At 43.5% G+C, this 22333-nt stretch overlaps 2 protein-coding genes across 3 annotated transcripts in view; one reads left to right on the forward strand and one right to left on the reverse strand.

Moving 5' to 3' along the window:
- osbp2b (oxysterol binding protein 2b) overlaps positions 1–3401 on the forward strand; it is a 53467-nt gene extending 50066 nt beyond the window's left edge. The window contains exon 14 of the mRNA XM_063017858.1: positions 174–3401. Within this exon, the coding sequence (XP_062873928.1) occupies positions 174–316 (143 nt within the window). The 3' untranslated portion in view covers positions 317–3401. The remainder of the gene's footprint in view (positions 1–173) is intronic.
- Positions 3402–6149: 2748 nt separating this feature from the next.
- On the reverse strand, positions 6150–21850 carry LOC134335100 (NLR family CARD domain-containing protein 3-like). Of its 2 annotated transcripts, none has more exons than XM_063017494.1 (12): positions 21623–21850; positions 20080–20185; positions 13599–13658; positions 13421–13507; positions 13112–13171; positions 12915–13001; positions 11774–12173; positions 10422–10638; positions 8157–9948; positions 7105–7278; positions 6559–6732; positions 6150–6393 (listed from the first exon to the last, which is right to left on the reverse strand). In XM_063017494.1, exons 2-12 carry the CDS (start codon positions 20178–20180, stop codon positions 6282–6284), a joined length of 3264 nt encoding a protein of 1087 aa, XP_062873564.1. In that variant the 5' UTR covers positions 20181–20185; positions 21623–21850; the 3' UTR covers positions 6150–6281. The 2 variants fall into 2 exon arrangements, with proteins under 2 accessions (XP_062873564.1, XP_062873565.1); XM_063017495.1 differs by having other exon boundaries at positions 21609–21850.
- Positions 21851–22333: the final 483 nt, after the last annotated feature.

Below are 22333 nucleotides of genomic sequence, written 5' to 3' on the forward strand. Positions count from 1 at the left end.
ATGTTACACGGAAAACAAGTCTGATTGGTGCAGAATTGTTTACTATAGGCTTTAAATAGTGCTAACAATTTCAACATCAGTTGTTCCAGCTGGTGTTTTAACAGTTCTGTTAACCAATAAGAATTGTATTGGAGGCCACAAATTATGTGTGTGTTCGTGTGTGTTTGTTGCAGGTCATGAGTACGAGGGTTACCAGCCGCTCTGGTTCCATCAGAGGACAGACCCACTGACTGGCGAGACCAACTTTGTGTATAAAGGGGGTTACTGGGAGGCCAAAGAGAGGCAGGACTGGAGTATGTGCTCAGATATCTACTGAAAAATGAGAACAGGGGCTGAGGACACCCCTACACACTCAGGCAGGGACACAGTGCTGCCTCAGGAGGATACAGCCGCCAGGGTTGTGTGGAACTGAGTGTGTCAGCACCCGTCACACATGCTCTCTTGCCTAAATGCTAAGGTTGTATCTGTAAGTGTGTGTGTGTGTGTGTAGGCACACGTGTAGATGGGGCAACTGTAAACTCTATTTAAAGTGTCCCACAATTCTTCCAAAGCAAATCAGGTGCCGTTTCTTCAGAAACGCCCTTTATAGTGCACTCACCATCTCTCCAGCCAGCCAGCACCCAGGCTTCTACAAAGAAATGTCCCCACCCCTCGCTCACTTCATTCATCCATACTGGAAGAGAACCTGAAGGAAGAAAGTGATCTGATATTACTTCAGTCAGTCTTATGTAGGATTTAGAATGTGCACCTTTATATCATTTGCATATCCTTAGGAAGACGAACTCTCATTGGATAACCTCGTTATAACCTTCAAAACTGCATAAAGAGCAGATTTTTTCATGATCTACTTCAACTGTAATGTGGGTAAGACCACAAACAATCTTGTACTTTGTACTTTAATATGTTTCCTGGTACTAAGAACAAAAACAAAAATGCATTTATTGGGAACTCATATATAATGGACGTCCTGGTACAGCAGTTAAATTAATTCATTCATTTATTCTCTATCACAGTTTTATCCTGTTCAGGGTCGTGGTGGGTCTGATTCATTAAACAGGTTGCCAGTCCATCACAGGGCAGACACACACATATACACACACACACACACACACACACACACATTTACACACACTCACACTTAGGTCAGTTTTAGTAGCTCCAATTAGCCTGACTGCATATCTCTGGACTTGTGGGACTTGTGTGGGGCGTCTATACAGACATGATTGGCTATGTTTGGTGGGCAGGATGCCAAACTGCCCAGCCCTTGGCAGATTAAGTGCACTCTCAAGCCCCGGATAAAATAAGGAGGGTTGAGTCAGGAAGAAAAACTGTGCCAAATCAGATATGCAGATCTGAATGATTCGCTGAGGCGACCCCTAAGTACAAAAGCAAAATAAATACATACAAAAATAAATAACTTTACTGCAGATTGTATGAAAGGATTCATCAAAATGTTTTACATAAACCTTGAATAACTTAAATTACAATATGAGATTTTTTTGTATAAACATTTTTGCGGCTCTTTCCATGGTACCGGGTATTGTTGTTGAAGTTGTTGTTGTTGTTAGTCACAACCATCACTGATTCTCCTAAGATTGGGCATGGATTGCAGAAGTAAAGGCCACAATACAAATTAGGTAAATGGATATGACTAGACTGTGAGAAAATATGGAAAATGTAAAAATACCCACCTACCATTAACACCTACTAGATTGTCTTGTTGCACAAGAAGCTTTAAGCAGGTATTTAGTGTCCTAACTCTCCATAATTCATATTTTTACTATAGGATTCCTTTCTAACTTTAAATCTCTGAAGTGCCGAGAGCAGCTTGTTGTTGCTTAGTGACACACTTTATACATATATTTTTTCATTTAAAATACTATACTTCAGCACTGAGGTGGCACAGCAGTAAATTATGCTAGCCCACTACTGCTGGGATCCAGTGTTCAAATCCTGCAGCGACACTGACCAGAATAAAGTGGTGGTAAGAAATGAAATGAAAAATGAAATTCTGTACTTCAAACTGAAAAAGAAATTTCATTAATGTTGTCAGTCAGCCAAGATGTGTTTGGTGTGTAAGGGGTTTCTTTTAAATTGTTGGTCATGTGACGGTTACCAGCCTGGCAGGGTGAAGGCTACCACATAGAGACACGGAAAATCAGCGGCTTAATGCAACGTTACAGGGCAATTATGAGGGTTCTCTTCTGTATAATTAGGCTTACAGAAGACTGAGATTGTGCTGAGATCAGTGTTATTTTGACCGTTTGGGAGAACATGAATGCCACCACTTCTACACAGAGAGCTGCACTAATTACAAACCTTTGGACTCCTGGTCATGGTTCTGTATGGCATTGCTAAGGTCCAAAAAGGTCAAAAGTCTACCTGATTGATTCAGTGTAAAACTATGTTGTCATTTACACCTGTTTAGCTTTCCAGTACAGTTGTGCCTTTATATTTCTGAAGGCTGAAGTACAGTATATGAGCCAGAATAATGACAAACTCTTCACCTGGCTGTTCTGATTGTTTTTTAAACAGCTAGATGAATAAAACAGCAGGTTGCTTAAAAGCATCATCGTCACATTAGACATTACATACATGTTATCATTTCACTGAACATCTCAAGGTCCATACAAAAACTACCTGCACCTGTATACACATGTTGCCAATGATTGTGGCTGAACCACCTGACCTCAATAACTAATAGCGGTGTCCACATACTTAGTAAGTCACCAAAAGAAATTAAGTTGACCAGGGGTGTCCCAACTTTTCCAAAAGACTGGATGTAAAATACTGTCGGCTTTTATTACCTCGTGGCTAATTAGTGAAAGGTCAGACATCAAAGCTGTTTTTGCTGATTGAATGAATACTTTTGGATGAACGGGAAAATTGTGTACATTAGATTTCTCATGAATTGTCATCAAAGTAGAAACTTTATCTAGAAAAATGATTTCAGTCTCCGTGGATCCACAGCGGAACAATGTTCTGTTCAGTATTGACAGACTGAATGGAACCCTCTCAGTTTTTGTGTCTTAAACCCCACTGTGGAGTTCTGCAGGCTGGAGAAAAGGAAACTGTTTCCTCTCATATGTGAACTGTTTTTTTTTCTAAACACTGTTAAGAATGTAGAATTTAGATGCCAGGTATGATTTTACCTGTTCGGACTCTGGTGTGTTTATTTTTAAATAATGAACTAAATAACCTGAACAACACTTACAATAGGATTATAATGAAATTACGAGAATCTAGTACAGATGTGATTTAATGAATCTAACAAGCGTATACTGTAAATTTGTCTTATACTTCTAAAATGATTCAGCTAGGCAAAATGTTTTAATTTTTGACAAGCTTCTGTGATTTGATTTAAAATTTTCTTATTTTGTATTAAAAGACATTTGCTCACACAGCTGGAGTGCTGTTTTATGTCAACACTATGATAGTGAAATGGAAAGTGCATGTTGTATTTGAGATGGGAGGATGGGCAGTTTGCAAATGCTGACTTTACATTTTCCTTGGACGTTCCTGCTTTACGAGTTCTAAGTCAGAAGTGTGACCTGTTCAGGTTTGCTTTGCCAAGTCAGACACAGACACAGTTACAGACACAGTTGGATATATCTAAAGGTAGGGTGACTAGCTGGGTATTCACCTCACTACAGCTGAAACAGTGAGTCCTATTGTCTGCACACATAGTGGAAGAATAGTCTAGTGTGTTCCTTGGTGTGTGTTACGGCCAAATGTAGCAGTAAAATGTAACAGTGTTTTAAATAATATTCATTGTGGTCTTTTCACTCTCAGCATTGCTAAAATCACAGGGTCTTACAAACTGTATTTGATGCCCAGCTCATAGTTACCCTGAAGGTTAAGTGGGTGTCACACAGCACTGTTAAAAACATAGTCTATTGAGGTTGGTGTGGAAAAACTCCAGTGGTCAACAACAAGGTCCTTACCTTTGTAAACGCTATTAGTATGAATTGGTACATTGATCGCGAACCTGGACTCCAACGTTACTCATCATCCTAATATGTCTCCGACTGAATGGGCTCTTTCAACATTATAACAGGCTCTCTCAAAAACCTCATGGAAATCTTTCCAAAATGTATTAATTTATTTATTTATTAGGATTTTTACATCATGTTTTACACACTTTGGTTACATTCATGACAAAAACGGCAATTACTGGTAACACAAGATTCATCAGTTCACAAGTTTAATTTCAACAGTCACGGACAATTCTACAGTATATCTCCAATTCATCTCACTTGCATGTTTTTGGACCGTGGGAGGAAACCGGAGCTCCTGGAGGAAACCCACGCAGACATGGGGAGAACATGCAAACTCCACACAGAAAGGAAACCTTTCCAAAATAGTGGAAACTGTTAGATCTGCAAAAGGGGGAACTCTATTAACACAGATGGTTTTAAAAGGGGATGCCCAACAGGCTTAAATATCCAAATACTTTTGGTCATATCTATCAAATTAGTGTCCAGAATCTCAGATTTGCTTTGTAATGAAATACAACGTTCCTAATGGAACAAACTATATTTCACACCTACTGAGACCATTAGAGACCAGGGCAGTTGTAGCCTAGTGGTTAAGGTTCTGGTCCAGTAATCAGAAGGTTGCTGGTTCAAGCCTCACACCTGCCAGGTTGCCACTGTTGGGCCCTTGAGCAAGTCCCTTAACCCTCAATTGCTTAGACTGTATACTGTCACAGTACTGTAAGTCGCTTTGGATAAAAGCATCTGCTAAATGCTTAAAATGTAAATGTAATTTTGAATGTGGAAGTCTAAAAGAGATTTACCATTTACATTAGTCACATATCCTTTGTTTTGCTTAATAATTCTTAATTTTATTATTAGTTTATTTTAGAATAATGCTATAAGAACTATTTTAGCCTGACTGCCCCCCTCCATTTAAACCATCAGTGGTTCAGTCCGGTCCGGAATCTGAATCAAAACAACACTGGTTTTGAGGTGAAAAAATAAGTAAATAAAGACACAAACAACAAAATTAAGTCGTTTTAGGACAAAATGTAAGTTATGTCCTAAAGTGTTGAGAGCAATAAGGAGGTTTAAATATCTATCTACCCGATTGCATCTACATACACACACACACACGGTCTAATTAGGGTTGCCAGATTGCAGTAAATAATGTGTTTTTGCTTAACGTTAACTATTTCTTACATTAATAATCATTTTATTTAATAGATTGGCAAGTAACCTACTTGTCAATATGTATAAATAGCTGTATTATTAATATACTGAGGAAAAAATAGTTCTTGAAACGCTATTGTACCAGCAACCACATGCATAACGACGGGTTGCCAGATTCAAATGAAGTCTTTTGAGACACATTGAAAGTGACTTACAAATGTGACAAAACACAATGCAATCAACTGAGTGTTGAAGGCCTTGCTCAGGGGTCCAACAGTGGCAACTTGGCAGTGGTGGGGCTTCAACAACTGACTTTACAGTCTAGCACCTCAGACGCAGTGTTATCACTGCTGTTAACATGTAAGTAGGACCACATTTTTTCATTTTCATTCCTGCCATTTGTCTCTGCGCCTGGACCAGACTGTAGACGTCACTGTTTAAGCTGCAATTAGGTGAATCCGGACTCAGCTCCTTCAGGCAACAGTAACGGCTGAGCACCCGACCAGGGCGTGTAACTCATGTTTTAATGGTAACACATTAGACTGCTGCACCTTCAGCATCTTTCGTGTAAATGTTTCTGGTCTGGTCCTTTGCCAACTCCTCACAAACTCCAGTTACCTCCAACCTCCCAAAAAAACCCACAGAATTGGCTACTCTAAATTGCCTATACACATTTTTCAGCATGTGTTGCCCTATAATGCATTGCTGCTATCCTGGGTGTTTTTCTTCTTTGTGTCCAGGTTTTCTAAGTGGGCTCAGACCTACCCCAACATAAAACAAATTAATAATGACAAAAGAATGTTAGTGCACCGAGTATTATTATAATGCAGGGTAAAGTACAAAGTTGTCATACAGTGATACACTTTATGCTATATTATGTTATGTTATATGTTTATATTTTAGGAATGACTGATAGTATTATACTGTACATATTAATCACAGAAAATAGAAAAAGTCAAAATCTAAAATTACTTATTTTTACAGTAAGTATTTACAATATATTTTAATTTCTATTTTATTAGATTTTTAGCTTCATACAAAAATGTGTAAAAGTGAAAATAAGAAAAATAATACTGCTTAGGTGGTAAATATACATGGTAAGTTGCAAAGATAAAACAGAGTTGATCCTTGCTAATCCTTCAGATCATTTTCTTTCAAATCTAAATCCATTTGTTTAATAGATGTTGTCAATTCTTCTGCAAGGCTCCTGCAGTAATTCTCTGTAAGGCTGCATTGTCTTAGCCTGTAAGGAGAAAAATATTAATTCATTTATTTATATATCGAATGTGTGTGCATGAAGAAACTGAATTAACAAAGCCTAAAACAAAACAAAGGTAGGTTAATATTTTTGGTATTTGTGTAGTTGAAAAAAGCAATATGATCACGTTTACAACTATTTAGACTTTACCTCAGTTTTTGCACTTTACACTGGTCACTTTTGAGCCATGGTTCAAGCATGTTCACCCCCGAATCAGTCAGGTTGTTGACGGAGAGGTCAAGCTCTTGAAGACTGGAGTCTATGCTTTTAAGTGCAGAAGCCAGATTTCCACAAGACTTGGTTGTAATTTTGCAGGCTGCAAGACTGTTTCAGTAGGAGGAAATAATCAAAAACATATCCAAAAATTAAATTCTTAATTATGAGAGATCCCTTAGTTAATCCACAATGCCTGATCAAGTCTTTCCCCACATGCTTGACTCCATTAAATTAAGGTAGTCATGTAATAGCTACTAAAGTCTGGCTCCAACAAATTTTCCATCCTTCTTTTGTAAAAGTTGGGTGTGATTACCAAATGGCCAACCAGTTAGATTAATGGTTCAATTAACTAAGAAATTAAAAATTAAGGTCTGAATTGGAAGAACACCATAAAAGCATTATATATGCATGGGAAAGACTTTATCAATAGTGTTTAGCAATTTCTGAAGCTAAATTTGTTTTGGAGTGAATAAACAATACCTCAGTATCTGAAGTTGACAGTGTGGGCTTTGTAGCCCTTTGCAGAGATGCCTCACTCCTGAATCTTCTATGTTGTTGTGACTCAGGTCCAGCTCTGTTACTGGGGAATTTGCTGTACGAAGTGCAGAGGCAACGGTTTCACATGCATTTGCTGAGAGTTTACAATCTGAGAGTCTGCAGAAATATTAAAAATAATATGCAGTTAATCCTACTGTGAAAGATTTCATCATTTCTTTTTTTATGACCACTTCATCCTAGTCAGGATTGTGGTTGGTTCAGTTGTACTGGGAATCTAGGAGCAAGACATGAACACCCTAGACAGGGCACTGTGTAGACAATAGCATTGATGAGACTTGAACCTGGGTCCCGGTGGTGGTGGGCTAGCATAATAGACCTCTGTGCCATCTGAGCGCCACTGCTAAATCTTATGCAGTCATTGTGATGTACAATAGCAATACAAACATAACATAACCAATACAGTAACACACTCAAGACAGGACACCAGTTCATTGCGGGACCTTGGCCACTGTCATGAAAAATGTTTTCCACACTGTTAACCATTAAGAACCAGACCAGGCCAATGCGCCTTGGGAATGAAGAGTACCCTTTATTCTTAAGAACGTTACGCCAGCGGGAAGGCTTCAGACTGCATCTGACCAAACCCATCCCCGAAAAGTTAACGCTGTCTTATTTTTAACCTGGGTCCCAGTGGTGGTGGGCTAGCATAATAGACCTCTGTACCACCTGAGCGCCACTGTTAGAGCGAACAGTTATATACAAAAACCACAACAGAAGCATCTAGATTAATCAGTCCAATGTTTAGTACTCTGGTTTTGTATCTTCTTAAGTGTATTATTGGTTTTATACTTCTCAACCTCAAAATGTTAAGGTACTTTTCAAGCTCCACTAGGTTCAAGCCAGGTTGCTAATGAAGGGCTCTTGAACAAGCTACGCAATAATCAATTGCTTGGTTTGTATTTAGCCTCATTGGCTAAAGGTGCCTGCCGACTGCCAAAACTGGGAACTTAAAAGAACCAGAAGTGCTTGCTTACATTGCTTTCTTCGATGCTCTGATGACAGGCAGCAGTCTCTGACGACTTGATTCTTTGGTCTTGTATTTCCTCAGGTCAAAGACATTCAGTATGTCTTCTGAAATCAGTAACACAAAGGCCAGGGCGGAACACTGCTCAGGATTTAGTTCTTTCTCAGCGAGGGTTCCAGACTGCAGACTCTCCTGAATATCATTCACTAAATCGTTGTGATCAATTTCATTCAAGCAGTGGAAAAGGTTGATGGTCTCTGACTCCGATCTGTTTTTCTCACCGATCTTAACTTTAATGAATTCTACAATTTCCTGGTTATTATGGAGCTCTGTTCCTGAATGAGGCAGAATCCCTCGCAGGAGTTTTTGATTGCACTTGGTAGAAAGGCCCAGAAGAAAGCGAAGAAACTGGTCAAAGTGTCCATTCTTGCTTTTTAAGGCCTTATTAACTGCACTCTTGAGTACATCCATCAACGCTGTTGGTTTGGCTTGTGCTGTGCTTTTGCCGGCATGTGAAGCAAGAACATTAATTCCTTCATTTAAATATGTGCACAGAACATGAACTGCTGCCAAATGCTCCTGAACACTCAGGTGTAAAAAGCAGAAAACTTTCTTTGTGTACAGACCGAACTCCTCTCTAAAGAGCTGCGTGCACAGAGAGGAGAACTCGACAGCGTCATCAATGTCAATACCACACTCCTTCAGGTCATCTTCGTAGAATATTATATGATTTTTTTCCACCCCTTGAAAAGCTAATTTAGCTAAACGTAAGATCATTTCTTTGTCACTTTTAGACAGTTTTCGCAGATCTTCATTTATGGCTTTTTGATACTTTCTGTTTTTCAAACCAATCTGTATGAGCAGAAAATGCGTGTACAACTGAGTTAGATTTTTTGGAATTTCACCCAAATCTTCCTCTTTTAACAACACTTCAAGTACAGTGGCCATAATCCAGCAAAATATTGGTATGTGGCACATTGTGTGCAAGCTTCGAGACGATTTTACATGTTTAATGATGGTGTCAGCCAAATCCAAGTTTGTATATTTTCTCTTGAAGTATTCTTCCTTTTTATCGTTTTTGAACCCTCGAACTTCAGTCACCCGTTGAATATACTCAGATGGGATCTGATTGGTTGCTGCTGGGCGAGAGGTAATCCAGAGGAAGGCATTCTGCAGTAGATTTCCATTTATTAGGTTTGCCACGATCACGTCTATGGATGTGGTCTCGGTTATATCGCAGCACTTCTTAGCTTGTTGAAAGTCTAAGGGAAGTCGACATTCATCCAGACCGTCTAATATGATCAAAATCTTAATGCCATTCTCAAGGCTTTCCATATCTTTGAGCTCAGGAAAATACCTCTGCAGGAGCTCTTTTAAACTGCAGTCTTGCCTCTCAAGGTTCAGATCTCGGAAAAATAGAGGCAGTATGAGGTCAATGTGTTGATTTTCCTTGTTTTCTGCCCAGTCCAGGATGAACTTTTGAACAGACACTGTTTTTCCGATGCCAGCAACACCCTTGGTTAAAACAGTTTTGAACTCTCTCGGTTCAGACGGTGACTTAAAAATGTCTGTTACACTGACAGGAGTTTCTTGCGTGCTAAAATTCTTGTCGATCTTTTCAATTAGTCTGATTTCGTGTTCATTTTCGTTTGTATCACTTCCTCCCTCAGTGATGTAGAGCTCTGTGTAAATATCGTGCAACACCGCTTGTGTCTTTGGTACACCAAGTCCTTCGTGAATGTGTCGAAACCTCTGTCTCAGCTTTTTCTTGATTTTTTCTTGACCTCTGAACATTGGTTTGACTGTGAAAATATTAAGATGAGCTAGAGTCAGAAATCCTTTTATTTAAATATCCACACCCATCCTTACCAAAATATACCTTATATGGCCAAAAGGATGCATACACCTGACAAGAGCTCGTTGAACAGTCCATATCATCCCATTTCAACCCCTTAACAGATGTATAGAGTCATGCTGGTACAGGGAAGGGTCTTACTTACACTGTTGCCATGTTAGAAGCATATATTTTATTTGAGATCATTGATTTTACACACCCACTAGCATTTGTTGGCTTGCAGGCTTAACACATGGCTAGATGGTTTGATTGATTTTATTCATCCCCAGGGAGAAATTGGGGAAAGAATGTTTACATACTTTTGGCCATACTGGTTGTTCACACATACAAATAACATTATATATAAGAAAGATAACTATCATACAAACAGTGATTTGTTTTTATAGACTACATGCTATCTTATGTTTTAAACAGACAAACCTGATGCCAACTGAAAGGTGACTTTTAGAACATCATCTTTAGAGAAACTCCCCATCATTCTTTTAGCAAGTTGTTGAGCACTGCAATCATCCTGCAAAGTGTCGAAGCACTCTGGGTATTCACTACTTAAATGTATTTTGAATTCTCTAAACTCTGTGGCAGTCATGTTACTGAGCAGGTTCTGCAGAGTGGTCAGAGTGTCCGGTACAGTCAGGATCTAAAACAGATTGAGCAACAACATGCAGGAAATGAGATTAAAGTAAATCATCTAATCATTAATGCATCCTGGCTTATCCGGGCATACCAATCAGGATGAAAGGGTAATGAAAGTATTCACACCCTTTATTCAATACTTTGTAGAAGCTTCTTTGGCAACAAACACAGCTGCAAATGTTCTTGGAGACATCTAGACACACCCAGCTATTTATTCCACACTTTAGAACTTTTAAGCATCTGCGAACTGGCATCTTCAGATCCCAAAACCACTTCAGTATTGTTCTGGCTGTAGACTTCAGTCTGTCAGCTCAGTCTAAGTTTGCATGTGCTATGGAGGAGCTTTTATTGGATTACCATACCGAAAGTATGGTAAAAGCCAGGTGATGTGTAGTGCTTTTTTCCCCACCAAACGTACTGTTTGCTGTTCTGGACAAAGAGTTCAATTTTCATCTTAACAGATCAGATGTGTCCATTATTTGGCATTTAGCTAACTCCAAGTTGTCTGTAGGTTGTTTGTATTGGTCAAACCAGGGAGGGAACATGAGGCTTTAAACCACTAACTGCTTTGGGATTTGGCAGAATCTACCATGATGCTGCTTTTATGTTAATTGTGAAACAGTGAAGAAAACATCTAGACACCCAAACACCACTTTATTTTTCAGCTGATAGGTTCCCAGGAGCAGTTGTACCATGAAGTTGGTTTATCTGTTGTTATCGTACACAAATCTAGTTATTCATGTACTTACCCAATACGAGGCACAATACACTTTACAGGTTTAGGGATTCTGCCCAATCAAACTTTATTTTATAGGCCTAGAACCTGCCTGGCACGATTAGACCTATACAGGACCATGTATGCTGGACCATATAGGCTGGGTGATTGAGCAAGAAGGACCTCTAGTAAAGCTTATGCACATACTGCATCATGACGACCAACTGTGCCAGGAGTCACTGTTAGGCAGTTGTCCCAAACACCCAGTCATTTTTCAGCATTACCATGGACTTTGCTCATGCTTTTCCTGCTTGGCATTTACTACTACACACTGTAAATAACCTCTACGATTAAACCTTTATGTTCATACACTCTCAGACAGCTCCACATCAAGCTGCTTTTACATAACTGATTTAACATTTACCTTGATGTACTGTTTTTCATGGTCTCTGTGATCCAGCACTGCACACTCTTTACAAATGGCTGTCTCATCAGTGATACAGAACATAGCCAGAGCTTCGTGATGCTTTGGACAGAGTCTTAGTTCCATCTCGCCAGACTCTGTTATCCCAGCAGAGTGTGTTACCTTGAGCTTCTCTAGTAACTCTGCTAACATTCGGTTTGGGTGCAGGACAGAACAAGACCCGGATGTTTTTCCACACTTTGGACATGAGTTTTCTCCGTATTCTGATTTGGCCTGGTATGTGCTGATGCAAGGTCTGCAATAAGTATGTCCACAAGATGTAGAGACTGGATCTTTTAGATAATCAGCACAAACAGAGCACTTCAGAATCTCCTCAAACAGCCTGTCTGTCGTCGCTTCACTGGAAAAGTTAACAAAACATTCAGTATTCAAGAAGACTACCAAAGTTCAGACGCATACAGTTTCTCAAATGCTCCTCAAGCAACTCATATTTTTGCTCTGTCCATGTATTTTCACAAATACAGGTACATCATCTTTCTGTTTGGCCGAGTGTCTGAGCTGGGACTGGATGAGTCTGGCTGATCCCTCTGGACCCTGCAAAGTTTAGATCTTTTATCAATTTTTACTGTGTGCAAGGCAGGAATACCCTTGACAGAACACCAATCCATCACAGGGCTTTGACCTTAAGCACACCCAGACACAGCCAAACGTCTGTGTAGATGTCCAGCAGACCGACAGCACAGTTAAGATTCAGGTCTCATTTTCCTGCTTTGTAATGAGATTCTAAACACAAAATTAGTAAATATTTCTAGGATCTCTCTGTGTAGTAAAACACCAAAATCATCAAAGCAGACTGTGACTGCATTGTAGTATCTACATATTTAATATCATGATGCATGCCGTTATTTCTGCCGTTATTACATGCTGTGGTGTATAATTACAAACAATCATGCAATCTACAAACAGTGGCAATAAAATGGGTTGAACTGTTATTATAACTGTTAAAAGCTCTTGGTTTCACCAATTTCAGCTACACTTGTATACAAATATAGTTAAAATAATAGTGCAAATTCAGCACACAAGCATCCAATATCCTTAAAAATGACAGTCCAATATTTAGTGTAGCTTAAAAGCAGCATACCGTTTGCTAACAGGGAACGGCCTGAAATTAAATGGTTGAATCCTTGAGCTGTCACTCCTTAATGAGATTTGACTGACCGAGGATGACCTGAAAAAGACAAACAATAAAGAGGGAGCTGACAAACAAATACAGATCAACATGCACTGTGTCATCACTTCAACCTGGGAAAAATGGCATAAGCTATTAAAGAGTCAAACCTCTTTCTGTTTGGCCGAGTGTCTGGGCTGGGACTGGAGTCTGGCTGATCCCTCCGGACCCTGCAAAGTTTAGATCTTTTATCAATTTTTACATCATTTTTCATTTTCATCAAACACTTTATCGACGGGTCCAGTTACACTTGGAAAAGCTGGGTGCAAGGCAGGAATACCCTGGACAAAACGCCAAATCATCACAGGGCTTCGGCCTTAAGCACACCCAAACAAATAATAGTGCAAATTCAGCACACAAGCATCCAATATCCTTAAAAATGACAGTCCAATATTTAGTGTAGCTTAAAAGCAGCATACCGTTTGCTAACAGGGAACGGACTTAAATTAAATGGTTGAATTCTTGAGCTGTCACTCCTTAATGAGATTTGACTGACCAAGGATGACCTGAAAAAAAAAAGCAAACATGCAGATCAACATGCACTCTGTCATCACTTCAACCTGGGAAAAAATGGCATAGGCTATTAAAGAACTAAACCTTTTTTTGTTTGGCCGAGTGTCTGAGCTGGGACTTGAGTCTGGCTGATCCACCTGGACCCTGTAAAGTTCAGATCTTTTATCAATTTTTACATCATTTTTATTCTCATCAAACACTTTATAGGCTGGCCCAGTTCCATTTGGAAAAAGTGGGTGCAAGGCAGAAATACCCTGGACAGAATGCCAAATCATCACAGGGCTTCGGCCTTAAGCATACCCAGACACAGCCAAACGTCTGTGTATGTTAGGGTTAGTTAATAACCCACCAAGGACTAGGGGGGAACCCAAAGGCGAGTGCACAAACAACAAAACCCAGAAGTGATAATACGATATTTATTTAAACAAATAATAAATAAACGACCAAAACAAACAACCAAAAAGATAACAGAAAACGAGAGGGGAGCGGCAGGAGCGGTACTGGAAGCGCCGGGGAACTGCAGGGCGGACTGATGACCAGGAGTGATGAACCGGAATGCAGGATGACCAGGAATGGCAGGAGAACCAGGAATGGCAGGAACGCAGGAGAACCAAGAACGGCAGGAATACAGGAGAACCAGGAACGGCAGGAACACAGGAGAACCAGGAACGGCAGGAACGCAGGAGAACCAAGAACGGCAGGAATACAGGAGAACCAGGAACGGCAGGAACACAGGAGAACCAGGAACGGCAGGAACGCAGGAACGGGGGGGAAGGTCTAGGAGGCGATGAAAAACAAAATACGTTAACGAGGAGAAGGTACAAGAAGAAGACTCACGGTTTAAGGACACAACGAACGGCCGTCTGTGTACCGTATGGCAAGCAGACAATCTGGCGACGAGTGAGAGAAAAGCCGGCGTTTAAATGCAGGAGTTGATGAGATGAGGAATGAGGCGCAGGTGTGTGAGGGGTCCGCCCTCCAGCGATCTATTGGCTGGTACCGCAGCAACCTCCGAAAACAGTACCGCTCCAGGCCGCTAGGGGGAGAAGGGAGCAAAACGGGAAAACAAACGCAAACCACCACCAAGAACAAAAGCGATCGGGGAAACTAAAGAAAACGGAGAAAAACAAAATACAAACCGGAATAAAAACAAAACGCTGGGAAACCCTGAAAATAAAAGGTAAGTGCTGGCGGATCCTAACAGTACCCCCCCCTCAACGGCCACCTCTAGGTGGCCTACCGGGTCTATCGGGATGTAGACGGTGGAACTCACGGACCAGGTTGGAGTCAAGGATGGCAACCCGGGGAACCCACGACCGCTCCTCAGGCCCATAACCCTCCCAATCTACCAGGTATTGGAGGCCCCGACCACGTCTACGGACATCCAGCAACCGGCGAACCGTGTATGCCGGATGCCCATCGATGAGCCGGGGGGGTGGTGGGGGTTCGGTCGGAGGGTTCAAGGGTGAGGAAACCACGGGCTTGAGCTGGGAGACGTGGAATGTGGGGTGGATCCGCATGTGGCGGGGAAGTTTCAGTCGTACCGACGTGGGGTTGATGATCTTCTCGACGGTGTAGGGGCCGATGAAGCGGGGGGAGAGTTTCCGAGACTCGACACGCAAGGGGATGTGAAGGGTGGACAACCAGACAGCTTGACCAGGAGCATAGGGGGGGGCCGGTCTTCTACGACGATCGGCCGACTGCTGGTTGGCGTCCCGAGTGCGCAGGAGGGTGGTCCTGGTGGAGCGCCAGAGTCTTCGGCACCTGCGAAGGTGGTGCCCAACAGAGGGGACTGCCACATCGGCTTCTTGTTCGGGGAACAGTGGTGGCTGGTAGCCTAAGGAGGCCTCGAAGGGGGACAATCCTGTGGCAGATGACACCAGAGAGTTGTGGGCATACTCGACCCAGGCCAGGTGGGAGCTCCAGGCCTTGGGGTTGCGAGCAGCCATGCACCGTAAGGCCGACTCCAGGCCCTGGTTGGTCCTCTCCGCCTGACCGTTGGACTGTGGGTGGAAGCCGGAGGAAAGGCTGACTGTGGCGCCCAGCGCCCCGCAGAAGGCCTTCCAAACCTGGGAGGTGAATTGGGGTCCTCGGTCTGACACAATGTCCAATGGTATTCCATGAACGCGAAAAACTAGATTAACTAAAAGTTCTGCTGTTTGGAAGGCTGTGGGGAGCTTCGGCAGAGCAGCAAAATGTACGGCCTTGGAAAACCGGTCAACGATGGTGAGGATGACTGTGTTCCCGTTGGAATCCGGAAGGCCCGTGACGAAGTCCAAGGCAATATGGGACCATGGGCGACTCGGGATAGGGAGAGGCTGAAGTAGCCCCGCAGGAGATTGATGGGATGCTTTGCTGCGTGCACAGGTGGTACAGGCCGCCACAAATTCCCCAACATCCTTCTCCAAGGATGGCCACCAGAAATGCCTCTTTAGGAAGGATACGGTACGACTAGTCCCGGGATGGCAGGCGACGCGGGACTCATGGGCCCATTGAAGGACCGGCGAGCGAGCTGTGGCCGGGACGAAGAGACGGGTTTGGGTTCCTGTCCTGGGGTCTGGTTCCTGGGCCTGGGCTTCGGTGACTAGACGACGAACGTCCCAAGTGAGGAGCCCAACAAGTCGACTCGGCGGGAGGATAGTCTCGGAAGAGGTGAGGGCTTCCTTCGGGGCAAACTGGCGAGAGAGGGCGTCCGGTTTGATGTTCCGGGATCCAGGCCGGTAGGTCAAAGTAAAATCAAAACGGGCGAAGAACAGTGCCCATCTGGCTTGCCTGGCGTTCAGCCTCTTTGCCGTCTGGACGTAAGACAAATTCTTGTGGTCCGTCCAGACGACAAAGGGCTGAGCGGCCCCCTCCAGCCAGTGCCTCCACTCCTCCAAGGCCAGTTTCACCGCCAGTAGCTCACGGTCCCCGACATCGTAATTGGCCTCAGCTGAAGAAAGGCGACGTGAAAAAAAAGCACAAGGGTGCAGAGGGTTCTCGGGACTCACCCGCTGGGAGAGCACAGCCCCTACCCCAGTATCGGATGCATCCACCTCCACCACGAACTGCTTGTCGGGGTCGGGCTGGATGAGGATGGGGGCGGAAGTGAACAAAGTCTTGAGCCGGAGGAAAGCTTCCTCTGCCTCCCGGGGCCAGGTGAAGGAAATCTTAGTCGAGGTGAGGCGAGTGAGGGGTGCTGCCACGTGGCTGTAGTTTCGGATGAATCGTCGGTAGAAGTTAGCGAAACCCAGGAAGCGTTGGAGCTCCTTCCGAGTGGTAGGGGTAGGCCACTCTGTGACCGCTCGGATCTTGTGGGGGTCGGCTCTAACCTGGCCGCTCTCCAGAACGACCCCGAGGAATTCCACAGAGTCGACGTGGAACTCACACTTCTCGACCTTGACGAACAATCTGTTCTCTAATAACCGAGAGAGGACCCTCCGGACATGCGCTCCGTGTTCTTCCCGGGACTTGGAAAAAATCAAAATGTCGTCAAGGTAGACGAACACGAACCGGTTGAGGAAGTCTCTGAGCACATCGTTGACCAAGGCTTGGAAGACTGCTGGGGCGTTACAAAGCCCGAAGGGCATTACGAGGTACTCGAAGTGGCCGAGCGGGGTGTTGAACGCCGTCTTCCACTCGTCGCCTTCTCGGATCCGCACCAGGTGATACGCGTTACGCAGGTCCAACTTTGTGAAGATGGTAGCACTGTGCAGGGGTTCAAAGGCCGACGACATCAACGGCAGGGGATACCGGTTCTTGACCGTGATCTGGTTGAGGCCCCGGTAGTCGATGCATGGCCGCAGGGTCTTATCCTTCTTTTCGACAAAAAAGAAACCAGCTCCTAAGGGAGATGATGAGGGGCGGATGATTCCGGCGGCCAGAGACTCCGAGATGTAGCTCTCCATCGTGCTCCTCTCAGCACGAGAGAGGTTATAGAGCCGACTGGTAGGCAGTGGGGCACCAGGCAGCAAGTCGATGGCACAATCGTAGGGTCGGTGAGGGGGTAGAGACTGGGCCCGGTACTTGCTGAACACCTCGCGGAGGAAGTGGTACTCCCGGGGCACCTTGGACAGGTCAGGGGATGCTGCAGAGGGGGTGGTGCTTGTCCCGTTCCCCGGCTGAGGGATGGCGGAGACCAGACAATTGGCGTGGCAAAAGTCGCTCCAAGCCACAACTCGTCCACGAGCCCAGTCGATGTGGGGGTTGTGACGTGCCAACCAGGGGTAGCCTAGGACCAGGGGGGTCTGAGGAGCTTTGATAACTACGAAGGAGAGGGTCTCCCGGTGGTTTCCTGAGAGGATCAGGGACAAAGGCGCGGTACGGTGGGTCACCCGGGCAATGATCCGTCCATCCAGGGCTCGCGCAGTGATAGGAGGGTCCAGGGGCTCCAGGGTCCCCCCCAGCTGACTTGCCAGCCCTTCGTCTAACAGGTTGTCCTCCGCACCCGAGTCCACCAAGGCCTGGAGAGGGACCGAGCAGCCATGGCAACAAAGGGTTGCCTGCATGCGGAGGTGGCGTTGCTGGGAGGATTGGGATAATTGTGGGAGGGGGGATAGCTGAGAGTCGCCCGACAGTACCCCCACGGCTACTGACGGGCGCCCTCTTTTGGCCGGACAGGGCATGCCCGGAGAATATGGCCTGCCTGACCACAATAAAGGCATTGCCCGGCCCTGAAGCGGTTAGCCCGCTCCTGGGGGGTTAACCGGGCACGCCCCAACTGCATGGGTTCAGGCATTGGTACTAAGGGTATAGGGGCAACACTGGAGGCACCTGAGGGCTCTGAGGGGCTCGAACAGGTCAAAGGGGAAGGTAGCCTGGAACCGGTTCTGGCCGCCCTTTCATGGCGGCGGCTGCGGAGGCGGTTATCCAAGCGGATGGCCAGAGCTACCAGGGAGTGGAGGTCGGGGCTCTCGTCCCTTGCCGCCAACTCATCCCTCAGGGAGTCGATGAGACCTTGCCGGAAAGCCTCCCGGAGGGCCTCGTCGTTCCACCCCGAGTCGGCGGCCAAGGTCCAGAACTCAATAGAATAATCAGCCACGGACCGGGAACCTTGGCGCAGGGAAAATAGTCGGGAAGAGGCACTCCCCGAATAATCCGGGTGGTCAAACACTGTCCTGAACCGGGCGAGGAAGTCAACAAACGAGCCCTCTCGAGGGTCCGTCTGTGACTGTACCGCTTCGGCCCAGGTCAGGGCCCTGCCTCTCAGGTGACCAATAATAAAGGCCACCTTACTGGCCTCGGTGGCAAAGGTAGTGGGACGCTGACGGAAAATGGATTCGCATTGGAACAAAAACCCTCTGCACCTCTCCAGGTCTCCACAGAAGGGCTCAGGGTTGGGGACAGGTGTTTCCACGGAGGACCCTGGAACCACGGGACCCGTCGGAGGTACGACCGGAACCTGGGAAGGAGCAAGAGGTACAGGATTAGGAGGTATTAGACGTACTACCTGCTGGGTCAAGTCAGCGAGCTGCTGGCTGAGTGTCCCCAGCATCTGGTTATGGCGGATAAGGATCCCCTCAACCGTTTGTGCACCCGTGGGTTCCATGGTGGCCAGATTGTACTGTTAGGGTTAGTTAATAACCCACCAAGGACTAGGGGGGAACCCAAAGGCGAGTGCACAAACAACAAAACCCAGAAGTGATAATACGATATTTATTTAAACAAATAATAAATAAACGACCAAAACAAACAACCAAAAAGATAACAGAAAACGAGAGGGGAGCGGCAGGAGCGGTACTGGAAGCGCCGGGGAACTGCAGGGCGGACTGATGACCAGGAGTGATGAACCGGAATGCAGGATGACCAGGAATGGCAGGAGAACCAGGAATGGCAGGAACGCAGGAGAACCAAGAACGGCAGGAATACAGGAGAACCAGGAACGGCAGGAACACAGGAGAACCAGGAACGGCAGGAACGCAGGAGAACCAAGAACGGCAGGAATACAGGAGAACCAGGAACGGCAGGAACACAGGAGAACCAGGAACGGCAGGAACGCAGGAACGGGGGGGGAAGGTCTAGGAGGCGATGAAAAACAAAATACGTTAACGAGGAGAAGGTACAAGAAGAAGACTCACGGTTTAAGGACACAACGAACGGCCGTCTGTGTACCGTATGGCAAGCAGACAATCTGGCGACGAGTGAGAGAAAAGCCGGCGTTTAAATGCAGGAGTTGATGAGATGAGGAATGAGGCGCAGGTGTGTGAGGGGTCCGCCCTCCAGCGATCTATTGGCTGGTACCGCAGCAACCTCCGAAAACAGTACCGCTCCAGGCCGCTAGGGGGAGAAGGGAGCAAAACGGGAAAACAAACGCAAACCACCACCAAGAACAAAAGCGATCGGGGAAACTAAAGAAAACGGAGAAAAACAAAATACAAACCGGAATAAAAACAAAACGCTGGGAAACCCTGAAAATAAAAGGTAAGTGCTGGCGGATCCTAACAGTGTAGATGCCTGGAAGGCCAACAGCACAGTTAAGATTCAAACCCATATCTCAACTTAATAAATGGATTTACCACCCGAGCGACTATTTTTACATTAACAATTGTAAAACAAAATATATAGATTTGAAGACTTAAAATCAAACCCCTTGTCAGACATCTCTCCTTGTTGCTTGGTTTTGACTTGCTGAACTGTTGTATTATCAGCACTTGATGAGCTGGAAGGGCTGAACTTTGGATTCTCCATCTCATCTGTGTAAAAAAGAACACAAATTTTAGCAAACCTCTTGCAAAAAAGGGAACAAAACGTATGCTACAAGTTAAAGTTATTCAACAGTAACCCTTGGAAAAAATAATTTGCCTCAACCACAGTCAGGCTTGGTTTCACTTCAGAATCTCTGTTATCTTTACTTATCTTTTTGATAAGCATAAATTCCAAACACAGGTAAGAGATTTAGGCTTTAGGCCATAGGGTAAGTGCATAAGGTAACTGAAAGACCTGTTTACCAATGAAACAATTAATGATTTGTAAAATTAAATGCTTGTTTATGAAATGAAGGTGTTTGCTACATTCAATTCAAATGCTTTTCTAATTTAAATAAGAGAACTTTTAAGATAGTTTACTATGGTAACTCTTGATTATTTTTTTCCAACCAATGGCAATTTTAATAGTGAAAACTGGTGTAACTTCCACAACATTTTTGCATTATTAATATTTTAAACTTTATTTATTTGCAAACCTGCCCTTTCTTCTGATTTAGTTATTTCTTACTACCTGTTGCAGTTTCTGTGCAGGATAGTAGACACCACTGCTGGTTGAGGAGGGATGCAGACTAGCACACGAACCCTCTGATGTGGTTAATCTCACATCTTTGCTGTGGTAAATTGACGCATTATTGGACCACTACAGGTTTTAAAGCATATTCAGAATTAAAATATCTTTATTGTCATTATACCAGGTATAACGAAATTAAGGTGCAAAACTCTGTAGTGTTATAAACAATACATTTTAAAAAAAACCTAGAATTTACAAAATACCAAAAATGTGCATTTACAGAATTTACAATATCAATAATGACAATAATACAAAAACAATAACACACAAAAAAGACTTTCTGTCAGTAACAAGCTGGTGGAAAATTGCACATTACCCTTTGTAAACACTGTAAACACTGTAAACATTGCCCGAAAATTGCAGTCCTATGTGTTAGTAAATAATATTATTGTTTGCCCTTATAAATAAAAATACTATAGGCAAAAAGTGTGTAAAACTTAAGTGGATATATGCAATGGATGTATTTTCAACTAGTATACAAATATTTTATCTTCACTTTAGGTTAAGATCCATTTTCGCTTTGTGGTGAATGGTGGGAAATCACCTAAAATCGTGCACTAAAACAAAAATGTCCTACAAACTTCCTACAAAACATAAATACATGTACCTGGTAGTTTATTCAATCAATACAGATCACTTGTTTTTGTGCCAATCTAAGCCCACAGCCTAAAATAAAAGATATTTGTTGTATAGACCGTTTGCTGGATCATGGCCAAAAAATAAAATGCAACTACGCAACGATTATGTAACGAGCAGATAGTTGGTAATGCATACTACTAATAACACAATAATCACGTACTTTTATACTTTTATACTACCAATAACACAATAATTACGTACTTTTATTAACTTACTTTACGATCGCTGGTTGTCTCTGAGTTCCTGTATTTGTTTTGCGCCAAAAAAAACCAACAGCGCACTTTTACTGTCTCTTATGTCGCGCCTTATAACGCGTCAAATCCAACAAATTAATTCAATTGTGATTCTATTCCATGTTTTTTCTTGACAGTCATTAACAAAGGCATCTTGTAAGCTATTCGTTTTAAAAACCCGAAAGAAGCATAAAGGCTGCTGCGCTCTATTCTGAAGGAAATAACGGAACATACCACGCCCTCATCTGGTACTATCATGTAAAGCAGATCCAAAAATGAAAGTAAACAACCCACTGACCTTATGTTATTTGGGCAGTGGAACAGAAAAAGTCCCTCCCTATGCTGTTTCTGCAAAGTCGAAAAAGTATATCATTTCCTTTATATATGATTTATTACATCTGCCAGCAACACTTGTAAGAAATTGTTGTGACTGAAACACATATATACATCATTCTATAATTTGGGGTACATTCCATGTCCAATGATAATAATTATATTTATTCTAACTATTTTCTTTAAAAATGTCATATTTTACCTATTAATGGAAAACATGTTCTAATATCACAAAAACATTATGTGCATCCTATGCTTCATTTAGCTTGAAATTTGTCATGATGTTCCTAAATGAACAGTTTTTGCTGTGTCCAATTTTTAAGTTGAGGGTGCCTTGGTTTCAAAATAATGAATAAAATC

Source organism: Trichomycterus rosablanca, chromosome 21 (genome assembly GCF_030014385.1).
Source record: "Trichomycterus rosablanca isolate fTriRos1 chromosome 21, fTriRos1.hap1, whole genome shotgun sequence".
Lineage (NCBI taxonomy): Eukaryota > Metazoa > Chordata > Actinopteri > Siluriformes > Trichomycteridae > Trichomycterus > Trichomycterus rosablanca.

Coding starts and splice junctions, on each gene's coding strand:
- LOC134335100 (XM_063017494.1), bottom strand. CDS start 20,180: ATGGAGAATCCAAAGTTCAGCCCTTCCAGCTCATCAAGTGCTGATAAT. Junction 13,508..13,598: donor ACTCGGCCAAACAAAAAAAG/GTTTAGTTCTTT, acceptor TTTTTTTTTCAG/GTCATCCTTGGTCAGTCAAA. Junction 9,949..10,421: donor CACCTTTCAGTTGGCATCAG/GTTTGTCTGTTT, acceptor ATATTTTCACAG/TCAAACCAATGTTCAGAGGT.